The 15,497-nt window shown below is 29.8% G+C and overlaps 1 protein-coding gene across 36 annotated transcripts in view; it reads right to left on the reverse strand.

Moving 5' to 3' along the window:
- The window catches only part of LOC127704447 (cytosolic carboxypeptidase 3-like), a 107,703-nt gene that overhangs the window by 35,476 nt on the left and 56,730 nt on the right, over positions 1-15,497 (reverse strand). For 22 of the 36 annotated variants that reach the window (XM_052208531.1, XM_052208528.1, XM_052208523.1 and 19 more), the window contains 11 exons: positions 15,094-15,230; positions 13,940-14,000; positions 11,864-11,908; positions 10,855-10,899; positions 10,189-10,287; positions 8,457-8,516; positions 7,155-7,244; positions 3,117-3,212; positions 2,304-2,336; positions 1,963-1,998; positions 787-840 (listed from right to left, as the gene is read on the reverse strand). In XM_052208531.1, the coding sequence (XP_052064491.1) occupies positions 787-840; positions 1,963-1,998; positions 2,304-2,336; positions 3,117-3,212; positions 7,155-7,244; positions 8,457-8,516; positions 10,189-10,287; positions 10,855-10,899; positions 11,864-11,908; positions 13,940-14,000; positions 15,094-15,230 (756 nt within the window). Of the gene's footprint in view, positions 1-786; positions 841-1,962; positions 1,999-2,303; positions 2,337-3,116; positions 3,213-7,154; positions 7,245-7,586; positions 7,605-8,456; positions 8,517-10,188; positions 10,288-10,854; positions 10,900-11,863; positions 11,909-13,939; positions 14,001-15,093; positions 15,231-15,497 lie in introns of all 36 variants that reach the window. The other 14 variants (XM_052208533.1, XM_052208532.1, XM_052208526.1 and 11 more) reach the window with 8 other exon arrangements.

Consider the following 15,497-nt stretch of genomic DNA (forward strand, 5'->3'; position numbering starts at 1 on the left):
ATAGACTGTTAACACAGAGATATGTCTTACTAATGTAACCTAATCAAAAACTTTAACAATTATTGACACTGCCATAGACGATGCCAGAAAAAACAACCTAAAATCTTGTATCCCTTACTTTCTTCGCTGGCATAATAAAAAATTGGATATACCAAAATGTAAAACATGTTAAATAATAAACAACTGAAAAATAACAAGTGGAAAGTCTCTGAAGTCAAGGTCAAACTACACATGTACAAGATTTAAAAATGGGTTCTTTCAATTGACTTGTAAGCACCTTACAATTAATATATAAACCAAGAATAGTTGACTTTTACTTACACTTGTATTCCTTATTAGAACACAGTGACAGAGGAAATAATAAACCCTATGAAGGTCAAGGTGAATATATTAACTATCAAAATAAGGTTTCATGAAAATTAAACACCCGCTGAAATGACCAGTAGCCAGTTTTTGTTCAGAATCAAGTATGACTTACATAGTACAAATATCTGGTCTTTAGAAACAATCATTTCTGACAGACGAAACCTTTATTTTTTTGTATCATTTTGTCAAGAAACAAATTTAATCACTACTTTTTTTTTAAATAGTATACGAGAACTACAAGTTCATTATACCACATACACACTGATGTTCTCATGGGAAACAACTCTTACAAGAAGGATTACCCCTTTCAATATGAAAAGCTGAATGAAACTTTCTTGTGAAAATATATACTTTATGAAAGCTGACCAAATCCAGAACACTACTTTTTTAACAGATTTTCCCTAATAAAGAAGACTTTACCGAAAACTGTGGAGCAACCTCTGATTTCTCACATTTGAGAGTAAATGGTGGGCCCTGAAATTTTTGAATTATAGAAAAGGTATAAAAATGCTTAAAAATTTGTCAATATTTAAAATTTTTAAAGAACTTTTCTTTAATTTCCATGTTGGAATAAAATGTACAAAACCATTTTCAATAGCATCAATATTCATCAAAATAAAATAAAGAATATGTGGTATGATTGCCAATGAGACAACTATTTATACTGACCAAAGAACAAATATATAAACAAGTTGTTAAATTTAACATTACACTGAACTTGTACATTTTAAGTAATCAGCTTAATTAACATGTATGATAAGATAAAGAAAATAATTTATTTATGTGAAAAAATCCTCAAGTAAAATATTTAAAGAAAGTTGCAAATTAAACCATCACCAAAAGGAAAAAAATAATCATTGGTTCTAGTCTTCATTTTCATTTAATGCATATACAATATTTGTGAATTGTTAATCATGATATTATAAATAATAGAATTAAAATGCATTACCTACTTTTATTTGTTAATCATAATATATATTTCATAGATTATTTGTACAATCAATTATACAATACTATAATTGTTCCCATCTCAGACCCAAAATACCTTCTTTGACTTCTTCATTGCAGGTTTTGCATAAATCTGTAAAACCTTCATTTGAAAAGATATATATCTAACTGTTGCAGTTATAAAACTATCTATTTACTCTATAAACCACCTTACTTTCCTCATTTAAAAAAGATAAATCAAAGTTACCAGTTGTAACAAAATATTTGAAATTTAGAAGAACCATACTATCTATGGTTACATTTACTAACTACTGTGGATTCATTTATTTTCATGGGTACTAATTTTCGTGGATTGATAAAAACTTGCATTTTTGTGGATATCTAATTTCGTGGTTTGCCAAAGTCTGCATACAACCTTATGGGAAATTTGTAATTCGTTGAACATTTTAATTCGTGGTTCACCTGTACCAACGAAATCCACAAAAATTAGTATCAAATGAATAATGATGAACCTACAGTATATGAAAATAAGGAGATGTGGTATGATTGCCAATGAGACAACTATCCACCAGAGTTCAAATGATGAAGATATGAGCAATTACAGGTCAAAATACTCTTTAAACCACCTAACCACATAAAATTAACTACCTTTGGATTGTCAGACCTAGGACCAGTATGTAAAGCCTAAAACACAAACACAATCTGCACGTTTGTCCAAAGACATAATTCAACAATGTATAAAAAATTCATATATAGTTCTTATGCAATATAACTCATTTGACGAACAAATAAAAAAATAGGAAAATCTTAAATTTACCAAAAAAACTTAACCAAAAGCAAACAGCACAATTGGTTTTTCATGCTAACTTGAAACAAAGTTTTCTTCCGTTTTTATAAAATGAAACAAAAATAATTTTAACAAGTAACATAATATTTCACTTTTACTTCAAAAAATAATTCTACTCCCCAACCTATAACTGAAAATTTACCGTGTAGGACAATGTAGCATGAGATCTTAACACCTGCAATTACAAGCGATTGTTACAAAATCATTATAAATTTTTTTCCTGTAAATTAATTGAAATATGTTCTATATTTGAAATTCAAATGGAAAAATTAATACAAAAACTTGATTTTGATTAAGAAATATATAAAGCAAGTAAATTAGATATAAAGCAAATTTTAAAAAAATATTATAGAATATTTGGTTTTGGGAATCGAGTAATAAAAACAAGTCATACAGCTCTACTAATCTATATCTGATTCTACGGGTAACACAAAAAGTTTGTCATTTTGGATTTATCTAAATGTACAGTGCAAGCAAGTATTATCTAGGTTGAACAAAATAAATATAATATACAAGATAATACAGGTATCTGGAAAAAAAACCCATAGAAGCCAGAAAGAAACTAATGACAGGTGAGAAAATGTTATCCTTCATTTTATTCCTAGTATTTTCAAGGTGTATCTTGAAGCATTGCGTGAAAAATAATATCATGAAATGAACTCAACACCTACCAGTAAAAAAACAAACCACAAAAACAAAGCCCCTACACCTATTGTTTTCAATAGCTGCTGTACACTACCACACTCAAGAAGCAAAAAAAACTTGAAGCATAAGAGAAAAGGTCAAGAAAAAGACAATAAAATAGAGTAAAATATTTGAGCATATGATTTTTTTCCATTCACGGTGTGCATTCCTGCTTAAGACTAGAATTGTCAATATTTTAATATTCACAGTGGCCCAAATGCTGTATTCAAATTGTGCAGACATAATCTTTAAAATGATAAAAATAAATTACCCTTTTTCCCTTTTGGTCTTCCATCTTTTCACCACTGACTTCGTAAGATTTAGGTCGTTTATTGGCTGATGTGGACATATACCGCATGGACTGAGTCTGTTAATAAGATACACACACTAGCATTTAAATCTGTTGCTATAACAACATGAACTAAATAGCAAAAATGTGTCAAAATCTAGGACTCACTCTGAAATGATCTTTGTTTTCTTATAAGTAAGTAAATAAAATGTATTGTAAGAAAATTTCTGATTTTTTTTTTGCCAAAAGCAGAATCAAAAATATATTAATGACATTTTATAGCCCAGATATGTTAGTTTTTTTGTTGCAAAATTTAATATTTATCAATAAAAGTGTAAGAAAACAAAGACATTTCAGACTTTTGTCTCTTTATGAACTACAATAGCAAAATTTAAATAAAATCTAGCACAAAATCTTCAATACAAGCAGATGATTGTACTTTTTACCTATGTTATTTCCAAGGGGGACCTTTCCTCACCTCCATTGCTTCTGAACATGGGTTACTCTGAAAAATTACTTCATCTTTTATTTTTTGCTTAGGTACAGCTGATCTTTTTGAATGTGTACTTCATGTACAAAATTTGAATTGCTTGTAATTTCGTGAACCATGAATTCTTTATTAGCTATTTTTAATACAGCAACAAACTAGTCAAAAAGGTTTTTCAGCCAGCCTCTTATATATATACCTGTCCCTTGATTTGATTGGCTTTTAATAACTATTCCTACTTTTACAATAAGTAGTAAACAAAAAAAGGAAATTTCATGGTCCATTGAACATGCAAGCAAACTTAACTGTATTGTTCTTTGAACAGACTCAAGTCTATGTGCTGTAAAACAATAAACATAAGCCTGGCTAATTAAAACTTATTTTCGGCATTATTTTTTCATCTAAAAATCTACAGACTTGCCAATGTCATTTTACAATTTTTTTCAATAACTCCTGCTATTCAATAAATTAATTATTTTAGGAAAATTGTTTTTAATTGGCACAAAAAGCAAAATCCTTAGGGCCTACAAACTCTGCGAACAATGCAGAAGGGAAAGACTCCCTTGGAAACAAGTTGTGTCCTATTCAGAATAAACATATCAACATATTTTAACACGACAAACATGTCATATTTACTTTAGAAAAAAATCAAAATATGTGTCTGCGACAAAGTTTCTGTGGTCTACTATACATTTCAATAATAATATCTGTGATTTCAAAGGCAGGTCTTAGTTATTAACAATTTGAAGGTTATCTTATTTTAATACTGAAGATTTAAGCAACCATTACATTTTGGCTAGAAATATCTATGCTTTGATTATAGCTTTTCAAATATTCCTCATAACTTTCAAATGCAAACAAAAGAAAATCATTTTTAATGTATGAATTGAGCCTTGAGTTAAACATACAAATTTAATTGTTCCAATTTTTTAATGAGATCCCGTTTTTCAGTATGTTTCTTAATGTCACATGTTCCACCCAGTATAATGCTGGAAACAACGTAATCACAATCATGTAAATTATGGACATCCATTTTGAAGAATTGTTAAAACCTCATATACATATCCTGCAAGAAGGTCAAATTACAGCAAAGGTCATTTAAAGTAAATCTGAAAGCATCTATACATTTAAATTATACATTAAACATTGAAATTCAAAGAGATCCCAGTCAGCCTTCAAAGCAATTATTAGTTGTGAAAAAGTCATTCAAATCAATTTCTGCTACTTTGGAAGGAATTTCTGATTAAACAATGAAATGTGTCGATTGGACAGATACCCACCAAAACCATCACATTTCCATGTTCGATGAACAACAAAATCTGGTCAAAACTACAATTTTGCATTTTTTTAAAAGTTCATAATCAACATGATTACTAACTTTCAGGTTGATTTGACTAAAACTTCATGGTAAATGACTTTAAACCTAAAATTTAACCAGAGATTGGACAGATGAATAGATGGAAACAGACAGAAGACATAAAGCCCTCTACGATCATAGGACGGGCATAATAAAATCATATAGGGACATTTCATAATGAAGTCGTTGACATTACAACATCTGCTGTCCCACAACCACTGAAATTCATTCCAATCCAGCAATTGTTAAATACCGTATTAATGCAACAATATCATATCTATTATAGGCATTTACCCCCCTCCAAATCACTCCCCCCCCCCAAAAAAAAACAAGAATGTATCCATAGTACACAGATGCACCACTCGTACTATCATTTTCTATGTTTGGTGGACCGTGAAGTTGGGGTCAAAACTCTAATTTTGCATTAAAATTAGAAAGATCATATTATAGGGAACATGTGTACTAAGTTTCAAGTTGATTGGACTTCAACTTCATCAAAAACTGCCTTGACCAAAAACTTTAACCTGAAGGGGGACAGACAGACGAACGGACGCACAGACCGAAAAACATAATGCTCCATAAAAATCAAAAACAGCTAGTCTTATTATTGTATAAATTATTTTTGCATACAACCAATAGGGTCCAAAATATTTTTTGATGAAGAATAATGAAAAGAGTCAAGACCAAATAATTTGAATGTCTTATTTTAAAGACCGAGATGAAAGTCTGTTTATAAGTTGTCAACAATACATTAGATGTTAGGCACATTGAACACTACACATAACATTTCCTCATTATAACATACAAGAAAGGCTATTAGAAATCACTACTTTATTTAGCAAAAGTTCAAAAAAGGTATTGTTCACTATTAATGTATTAAATTCATTACCATAGAAAGGCTTGTATAGTCCGCGGTTTTATTCTCCAAAATTGGACCTTCCAGACGGGGTGCGGACTATAGAGTACAATAAGCAAGAAATAAGAGAAAAATTTCAATTTCGCGGGCGAGGTGGTTTGTTTACGTTCCGCCATCTTTGTTATTTATATTGTAGAGGGCGCTCTTATCATTTTTCAAACTAATAATTTTAACTCATCCATATTAATAAGTTATTTCTATTCAATATCAAATTAATACTGATAAATATAAAAACTAAACCTTTCATTACAAATTTCTCGTTTCTTTTCAATGCATTGGTTGAAATAAACTGGTATCTGCTTGATTGAAACGATACAAACATAGTGAAAAAGACAACCGTAAACCAGCTTAGAATTTGTAAACTACAAAACGTAATCGGTCATTGTTCGTTCTGTTTTGGTGTTTCATACTGACTAATATGGTTTGTATTAGCTTAAGACCCTTCAAACATTAATGTGATAGATATATTAAAGACTGTTTTACAAAAGGATGGAACTGTTTTACTTTCAAAGTCGTATTATAGTGATATCTGTTATGTACGGATTTCGACTCTCACCGGTTAATTTCTTCTTTTACATGTGCTTTTTAAACTTCCTGTTTAAACATACACAAGTTTCTAAATTGTTTTTTAAGTGAATTAAACTTATTTTAACAATCATGAAGCGTTCTAGAATCATTTACAAGCAGTTTCAGCTTCTGTTTGATGATGGAAAACAGGGTTTTCCAAGAAAATACCGCAAACGACCGCACAGGATTTGAAATTACCGGAGTTTCATTAGACCTTTTCTAACAGTTACAAAAAGTTTTTTTACCTAAAATTTCGTGGGGAGAAGGGGGTGCGGACTATGTACCACTGCGAACTATACAAGCCTTTCTACGGTAGTATTATTAGTGCCTAAGTAAAAGCACTACATGATAGTTTTTAGAACAGAAATTTTAAAGTTTCTTTTTTAAAGAAAAGTTCAACAGACAATGTTTTGTACAGATTGTTTGATTACATTAAGCCGATAGAGATACACAAATATTTTAATCCTCAACTCTACGCCCCATTTTTCCCTAAATATGTCCTTATCCTCATATATAAAATATTCCTTGCTTGAAAGAGAAAAATTAGCCCCAAAAAATATTTTCAAAAGTTTATGTTAGAAATACTACAATCTTGTTTATATGGCTACAAGAGTTTTCCGATATTTAACTTGTAAGCGACATTGATAAATGACAAAGTTAGACAGAAGTACTGAAGCATGCTGCTATAATTACCTTCACCTTTTGTTTGTAGAAGTGATAGAGGGATTGAGCATTAGTAGAATTCCCACAATTCACTGCTGATGATTCGTTCTTTGCATCAGGCTTAAGATAGGAAATTTGAACAATAGTTTCATATTTATATTAGCAATTCTACTTTATTTATTGAAATGCAATTAAAATACAAAAACTGTTTATTATATTTATTTCTTATCCTTCCCTTTCTCTATTTCCTCTTACATGGTTCTAAAGCCAAAAAATAAATTTACCATAGTTGTCTACCAAGCGTTTAAAGCTAAAGCACTGCCTCTTATGAGATACAGCATTTTTGAACAAGACAAATCAATTTATAAAAAAAAAAAAAACAATTACTATTACCAATGCCTATTTTAAAGCTTAAAATATTTCTAATTCCAATTCTAAACATGTTTATATACTACGACTTACAGGAACTTGCATTGGAACCTTGAATAATCAATTGAACATTTGTGACATTAATCTACATAATAAGTTAATTAGTATTCTACGACAGAATAAGAAAGACATACACTTATTATTGTACTGTAGATTCATTTATTTTCTTTGATACCAATTTTCATGGTTGAGAAAAAATTGGTATTTTTGTGGATGTTTTATTTCGTTGTTTTGCCTAAGTCTGTATACAAGCCTACAGAACATTTGTACTTTGTTGAACATTTAGTGGTTTACCTATTTACCCCTGAAATCCACAAAAAATTGGTATCCCATAAAATATTTTAACTCTGTTAATTATGAATCCACAGTAACATACAAATAAAGCTTAGCTGACCCGTAAGGCAAATAGACAATTCATTTCATGTCTTAAACATTTGTATTTGTGAATATTTCAAACTTTAAAAAAAATATTACACACATTTTCCCTACAACTTCAAACATTCAGAAAACATATCAGTATAAAATATCTTAATATCTCAGATGTGAGTATCTATTTGAATATTGACCCATGACCATAAAAAAATATAAAGAAACATTAACACATGATTCTAGCCATTTTTTACTGATCTTCAAAATTTAAACTGCTGTAGGGGAGTGGGGATATTTTTTTTTTTTACTGCAGCTACAAACTAGCTTAACTACTAGACCTAACAACACAACACACAAAGACTAAATTACAATACACTTAATCACCTATTATTCATAATACCAAAAATGAAAGTGCCATTTCTGGTTTTGTCGACTTACTAAATGGCCCCACATCTGAAATTATTTGTCTGACAGTCAAAAGAGTATATGTATGCTTGTTACAGATGTTTGTTACAACCAATATTTGATATATACCTTATCTTGCTTGGCATGTGAACTTTGATGGCCACTGAGATTCTTCTTTTCACACTGATCCTATAAAATATGTACAGTTTATCAGATGCAAAGGATATTATATTTGAAATCTGTGTACAAGATATTTTTTATGAATCTATTGGTTTAATAGCTATATATATATAGACAAACAAAGACAATATCTCATTTTTGTGTAGTTGTGCTGAATATTCACGTCCTTCTCATAAGTGTCCCTGGTAAAATAAAAAATAATCTTCCATATTATAATAAGTGTTAGAAGATATGGTTTTTATTGGATTGTTCCATAAACTTCAATGAAGACAAGAGGACCTAAAGTATTCCATATTAGTGTCACTAATATTTTAAATTTAAATATTCTATGGTTGTGAATGAGTATTTATGTGCTTAAACATATTTTTGACTCCTTAGAATGAATGCTTGTTTTGAGGTGTATGTATAATTCAGGATTTGAAATGTGGCATCTACACCTCTCCCAAGGGAAATACCCTAAAATTGTTATAGTTTACAGGTCAGCTTATACTATATTGCCTGAAAAATATCAACTTGAAAGATTAAATATAATTTGCCATTTCAGATTTTAGAATCTAATGCATTCTGGGTAATATTTTCAACTGCATTCACCAAAACTTTGTCATCAGATAAGAATGTCCTAAATGATGGAAATTCAACAAAGGACTGTTTAAAAATTATTTTGCCCCTACACCATCCCTCTCCACCCCCCCCCCCCCCCACTCCACCACCAAAAAAAAAAACCCTTACAAAAACTATAGCTTTCTGTTAAATACCATGACATTTGAACATCCAAGATTATTGTAAAGTATAATTTATCTTAACAAGTTAACATGTGTATAATTAAAAGTGTTCAATCAATAGTTAGGTAAACGTTTACAGTGAAATCAAAATACAAGGAAAAGTGACAATTATTCAGCAAAATATTAGAAAGAAATTAAGAACATTATTCAATAAAGCAATAACACAGTTTAAGAAACACACTGACCAGGATGAAAAATGGAGATTTTAATGTGGAATATTTAATATTTAAACTAGACTGGTAACTTTTTGTTAGGTGCAGGATCAAAATACATTGTGAAGCTAAGGAAGAAAAACAACAATATCACATAATTTATTACCTCATCCTCTGTTTTATCCTCAATATTACTCTTAAACTAAATAAAACAGACAAATGTTGTCTAAGTACTGTCTTTCTCAGACTCATGCACAGCAGTATACGGTAAAAAAAACACACTGTTGTTTTGAATTCACAACTTTGCATAAAATAGACAGTTTTTTGTTATGACTAGAATACTTTCAACCTATGTTTGATGAAACTTAACAGCCATTTAATTTGTGTTTATAAGTTAAACAGAATGTAGTATGTCCATTCATTGGTTTGCAAATAATGACAGACATTACCAATAAATCAAGGCCCAGGTTTTAGCTGTTTATCTAGTATACTGTAAATTCAGAAATTTTTGCAATGTTTTTATTTGCAATGTTTATTTTTGCGTAATTGCAACATGACAGATTTCGAAATAATTAAAATTCACACACATTTAAACTTTGATAGCATTATCTGCATTGTTTTCCTCAAACGTAATAATCAATCTTACATTGTTGTCAACTGTTCAACAACCATACCAATATAGGCATGCAAATATTTCTGAATTTACATTACTTGTAATGAAGTGGTTTGAGATACAAAAAGTCTTACTGATGCCGGTCTGTCTTTTATCTTTGTATCATCCTTAGAACTTCTGACTCTGTCTCTCTCTTTCTTTGACTTTAATTTCTTCTTCTTTTTATTGAAAGGCTAAAGAATATAAAACATGAATTTATCAATATATCAGTACTGAATGTTTCATCCAGACTGTACAAACAGTATAGTGCATTGTAGTACTATAAACTTTGGAAATAACTGGTTTGTTTCATTTTTTAACTAAGAATATGGAATCTATAACATAAATAACATATAATCGATTTTTTCTTTATGCTATTATATGACTTTAGAAAGCTTTAAGTATGAACCAAATTCTATCTGTTTATGAATTACTTAGCCAAACTGTTAAATTACTTGCAATAGTCGCATGTTAATAATTTTTTTTTTATTCAGAGGTAATGAAGTTAGATTATAAATAGTTTCAGGTATTATGAAAACAATCACTATATGCTTGTGTTATTCATTATTGCTTTTTATATTATGATAATGACATTGAAGAATGTAGCTGAAAATTAATATCAAAATCTTGGGATGAAGGAATTAAATCATAAATGTATGATGATAAAATATCAAATATTGCACCGCATGCCAGATTGTCAATAAAGGTCTGATCATGACATTAAGTTAAAAGCATTACGACACGACAGACCAGCATCCTACCTCAAACATAGACAACCTGGTGTATGGTCTATGTCCTGGAAAACTCTGTCAACAAATATCATCAAAATATTGTATGAATATTACACTTGAAATTTTACTTAAAGGCTCAATTCCAAAATACCCAAGAAGCATACTGTAGACATCTTGGTTTTCATTGGTACCAGTTTTCATGGATTGGAGAGAAATTGTTTTTTTAACTTGATACTTGATTTTGCTGTTTTGCAAATGTTTAATATAATAATAGCAGTATTAGAAATATATACTTTATTAAAAATTTGCTGATCACCTATAACCACGAAATCCATGAAAATTGCTACCCAACTAATAATAAAGAATCTAAAAAGGTCAGGGCAAAATTATTTTTATTTTATTTTTTTTGTCAAGGTGCTGTAGATAACTATGCCACAAGGTTTTTTGTTAGGAAGCAGCCATTTGTTTTTTTACTGTATTTTGCACTTTATATTTTCTTTGCCAACTCAAAGTCTTTTTACTATAGAAGTAATTTACAATTCAAATTTTGCAGTACAAAAAATTGTACCTCACTGCATCTTATTTCAACTTCAAAGAATATATTCATTTCAGCACAAAGCAAATATTAACCTTGTGGTACAATGCCTATACAATCCTTATTTTGATCATTGAAAATAAAAAATTTAAATAACATTTTTAAATTTTTTTAACATAGTAACAATTGCTCGCCTTTATGCAATAAAAGAGAAAGTTTCAATTCAATTATTAAGCTGATTAAGATACATGCATTATACAATCCAATATCACACTTTTCAAGTCTTAAATTTTTTTTGATAAATACTCTTTTTTTCTAAATCTTAACGTACTATGCAGAAGCTAAAGTTTCAATGAATTCTGTAAAATTTATAGAAGCAATTCACAAACAAAGCACCACAAAATGTGTCAAGATTCAGCTCCATTTAAAAGCCTAAAATCTAACCGATAAAAAGTTTCTGTATTAAGAGCGAGTCACTTCAGACCTTAGCAGGTCAGCTCCTACCTGATATAATGATAACTGGGAGTATGGCCTATGTCCTCGGTAATTCTGTTGATCATAATAAAATAATCCTCAGAACAGTAAATAGCAAGAGAGTTATCTACCTTTAGTCATATTTGAAAAAATTTGTAAAGACATTCAAGAGTTTGAATATGATCTGTTTGTAGTTTAATTTTTTTTCCAATATTAACATACATTTATACAATGAACAAGAAATACTGTACTAATGAGTAACTAGACTGTTAAAAAATTTACTCATACAAATATTTAACTTTATTTTAAAACTTACCAATAATCATAAGCGGCAGCATAAAAGAAATAGAGGAATAAAATTCAGTAGTGTTTTGTCTATTTATAAAACTATTTGTCTTAATACAATAATAAGATTGATTGATTGATTGATTGATGATTGCTTACCATCGCATCAGCACAAAAAGGCTATATTGCCATGACATCATTAAGATGTTGACTGTCGAACTAAATAAGCTAATGAGATAAAAGATTTTTCTACCAGAACAAAATGAGTTATATATACAAATTCATTTGTCTGTTTCTAGGTTATTGTTATTTAATAGCTGTATGGTGAAAATTATATCATCTTTAGTTAGATCATTTTAAAGAGTTTTTGAATACTCTAAATGTCATCTCAACAAACTTGCTTAATATCAAATACTTGGTAATGCAATATTAAAGTTTGACACAAACAAATTGCACAAGGAACAATTTACAAAATGCACAAACAAAACAAAAACAAAAACAGTTAGTACATACATGTGGGTGAAAAGTTATATATAAACATTTAAAAAATGTGAACTCGTAAAAATTTCAAATGTAAATTAGATGAAACAATAGAATAATATTAAGGGACTTTTTTTTATATTGAGGAGATTAGTTCTTTCTGTCAATTCAATTTCAGGTAATTGAATCACATCAAAATAATTGTAAAACGTGGATTTGCAATCAGTCTTAGATATCCAATAATACTAAGTGGTTACAATTTCTGTGATGTTTGATATTGTTGGAGAACTCCAGAAGAATGGGGATTTGGTTACCTTTTAAGCTATTATTTTACAATTTCAAATAAGAAAATCTTATTATCTTGGGTTGACAGGAATGATTTTTACCAGAATATTAACAAGTGAAAACATTTAACATCTTCGGAGGGAGATTACCATTCAAAGGTGACTATAATTCCCCTGGAAATATGTTTTTGTGGATAAATGCTGTCATCTGGCAAGAACTTATAAAATATAAACTAGAAAACAGGATCAAATTAAAAACAAAAGATTTTTTCACAGATATTTCATTTATCAAATAAACAACATGACCTTTTTAACTGTTCTTAAAGGTGTTTTATGTGCAGACAAACTTTGTTCAATTCATAAAATGTTATCAGTAAAAGAAATTAAGGTTATATATTATTTATGTGAAGAAATAAAGTGAAAATAGAAAAATGTATATTTCAAAAAATGTTATAAATAAATGAAAGTGAATTACATACTTGTGCAGCATCCTGCAAAATTGGGACAAATCACATAAATTGTTGTTTACTCTAATAACAGTAGACTAGCAACGTGTTAAATAAGTCCTCAGTAGACTATATATCTACTGCTGATTTCATAAATAATAAAAAAAATAGAGAAAGTTATATGTAACCAGTTATTCAACTCATCAAAAGAGGTCAACTTATGTGAAAAGCTGTGTTTCATTTGTGAAAGTGGCAACCTTGATAGAGGGCAACTTTTTTGTTGTTGGTTTATTTGAAAAAATAAATATTAATATTTTTCTTATTTCCTACTATGAATACTGATAAAATATTACTAACTACAAATTATTATTCCATGAATAAAGTAAGTAAAATGTTATATATATATATATATATATATATATACATAGTTGTTAAAACACTTATTCAAAGATTTGTAGGTAGATAATGGTGGCACACTTATTGTGAGGTAAAATTGTCTTCTTATAATATTTATAAAAGTATCTTTATATCAATTGACTCATCTAAACAAACACCAACAAACATACCACCAGGAAAAAAGCTGAAAGAAATAGTCATCTGGAGGTACCTACCCTTTGAAACTGTAGATGTACAGGTGGACCATCGGAAACAGAACTGTCTGAACCACCATCACTGGAAAAAATATTTATACTTTCTGTAAATAATATCAGTTATTTTATGATCAAGGATTACTGGTTGTCTAAATAAATGGAGGATGTGTCTATGGGCCACAGATGCCCCCGCTTGGAAAAACGCATGAGTCAACTTCCACATACAGATGCAGGATTCACGTAATTAAGACTGTTTTGTGATTAAAAGTGTAAGTTTCATAACATTTGGTTGTACATCTTTGGTTGAGGAGAACGGAAACGACAGATTTAGCAATTTTTCCATTTATAAAGGGGCGTAACTCATGAACAGTAAACGTGACCCCCCCCCCCCCCCCCCCCCCCCCAATTTCGAACTTGATCTGTGTTTTGTGGTAATAAGCATTGTGTATAAGTTTCATACCATTTGATTGAGGCAAACTAAAGTTAGAGAACGGAAACGACAAATTTAGCAATTTTTCCATTTGTAAAGGGGCATAACTCATGAACGGTAAAAGTGATGCCACCCAATTTCTAACTTGATCTGTGTTTTGTGGAAATAAGCATTGTGTATAAGTTTTATAATATTTGGTTTAGGCAAACTAAAGTTAGAGAACAGAAACCAATTTTGGGGACGTTTGGGACGGACAGACGGGACAGACAAGACAAACGGACATGGGTAACACATAATGCCCCCTCCGCTACGGCAAGGCATAAAAAGCAGAATAAAATACAAATGTTATATGTAACACCTTCACACTTTTTAAAATAATTTGACCAAAAAAAGTGTAGTGTGTGGAATAGCCTGCTAAATAAGGTTGACTTGTAGAAACTATTTCTGTTTAAATTGACCTTATAAGACTTGCATGTAATTGTTATTGGCTTAGAAACAAACCATGCAACACATATTTTTCCAGTTTCACAGATGGCAATGTAATTTGTTGTTTCAGAATCAAAAGATCTGGGAGTAATTTCATTGTTTGTACACCAAATAAAAATCATGTCACATGATTGGTTAAATTTCTATTGCTTAGGACCTTATCAACCAATCACAACATTTTGGTGTTTTTAAAAATATTACCCAAACTGCGTTAAGATTCAGAAAATGTGAATAGGTAAAAGATTGTTAAAATTTTTACCTAGACTCCAATGAAGAATCATATTCATCACTAAGATCTATATCAGCACTGTTAAGATCGGTGATACCCTGTCTCTGTAACTTGGTCATAATCTCTCTCTTCATCCTCTCCTCCAGTTCTAACATTACATTGCTCACCTAAATATACAGACAACAATCTTAGACAATTGTTCCTTAACAAAATTTTTTACAACAGTATCAAACAATTAACCTTTTGTTAAGGACTAATCAATTTCAACTGGTGAATTCATTTTTCTTCCCCCCCCCCCAATTACTTTTCTTTCGGTGTATGCAACCCTATTTTTTTATGTATACTACAAGTAGCTTCCCCTAGTATGACCCTTTTCTACCCATTTAGTCTGTGTCGTAATCAAAAGCTGCCTAACTAACCAATACATGCCTTGT

This window comes from Mytilus californianus, unplaced genomic scaffold (genome assembly GCF_021869535.1).
Source record: "Mytilus californianus isolate M0D057914Y unplaced genomic scaffold, xbMytCali1.0.p SCAF_6, whole genome shotgun sequence".
Taxonomy (NCBI): domain Eukaryota; kingdom Metazoa; phylum Mollusca; class Bivalvia; order Mytilida; family Mytilidae; genus Mytilus; species Mytilus californianus.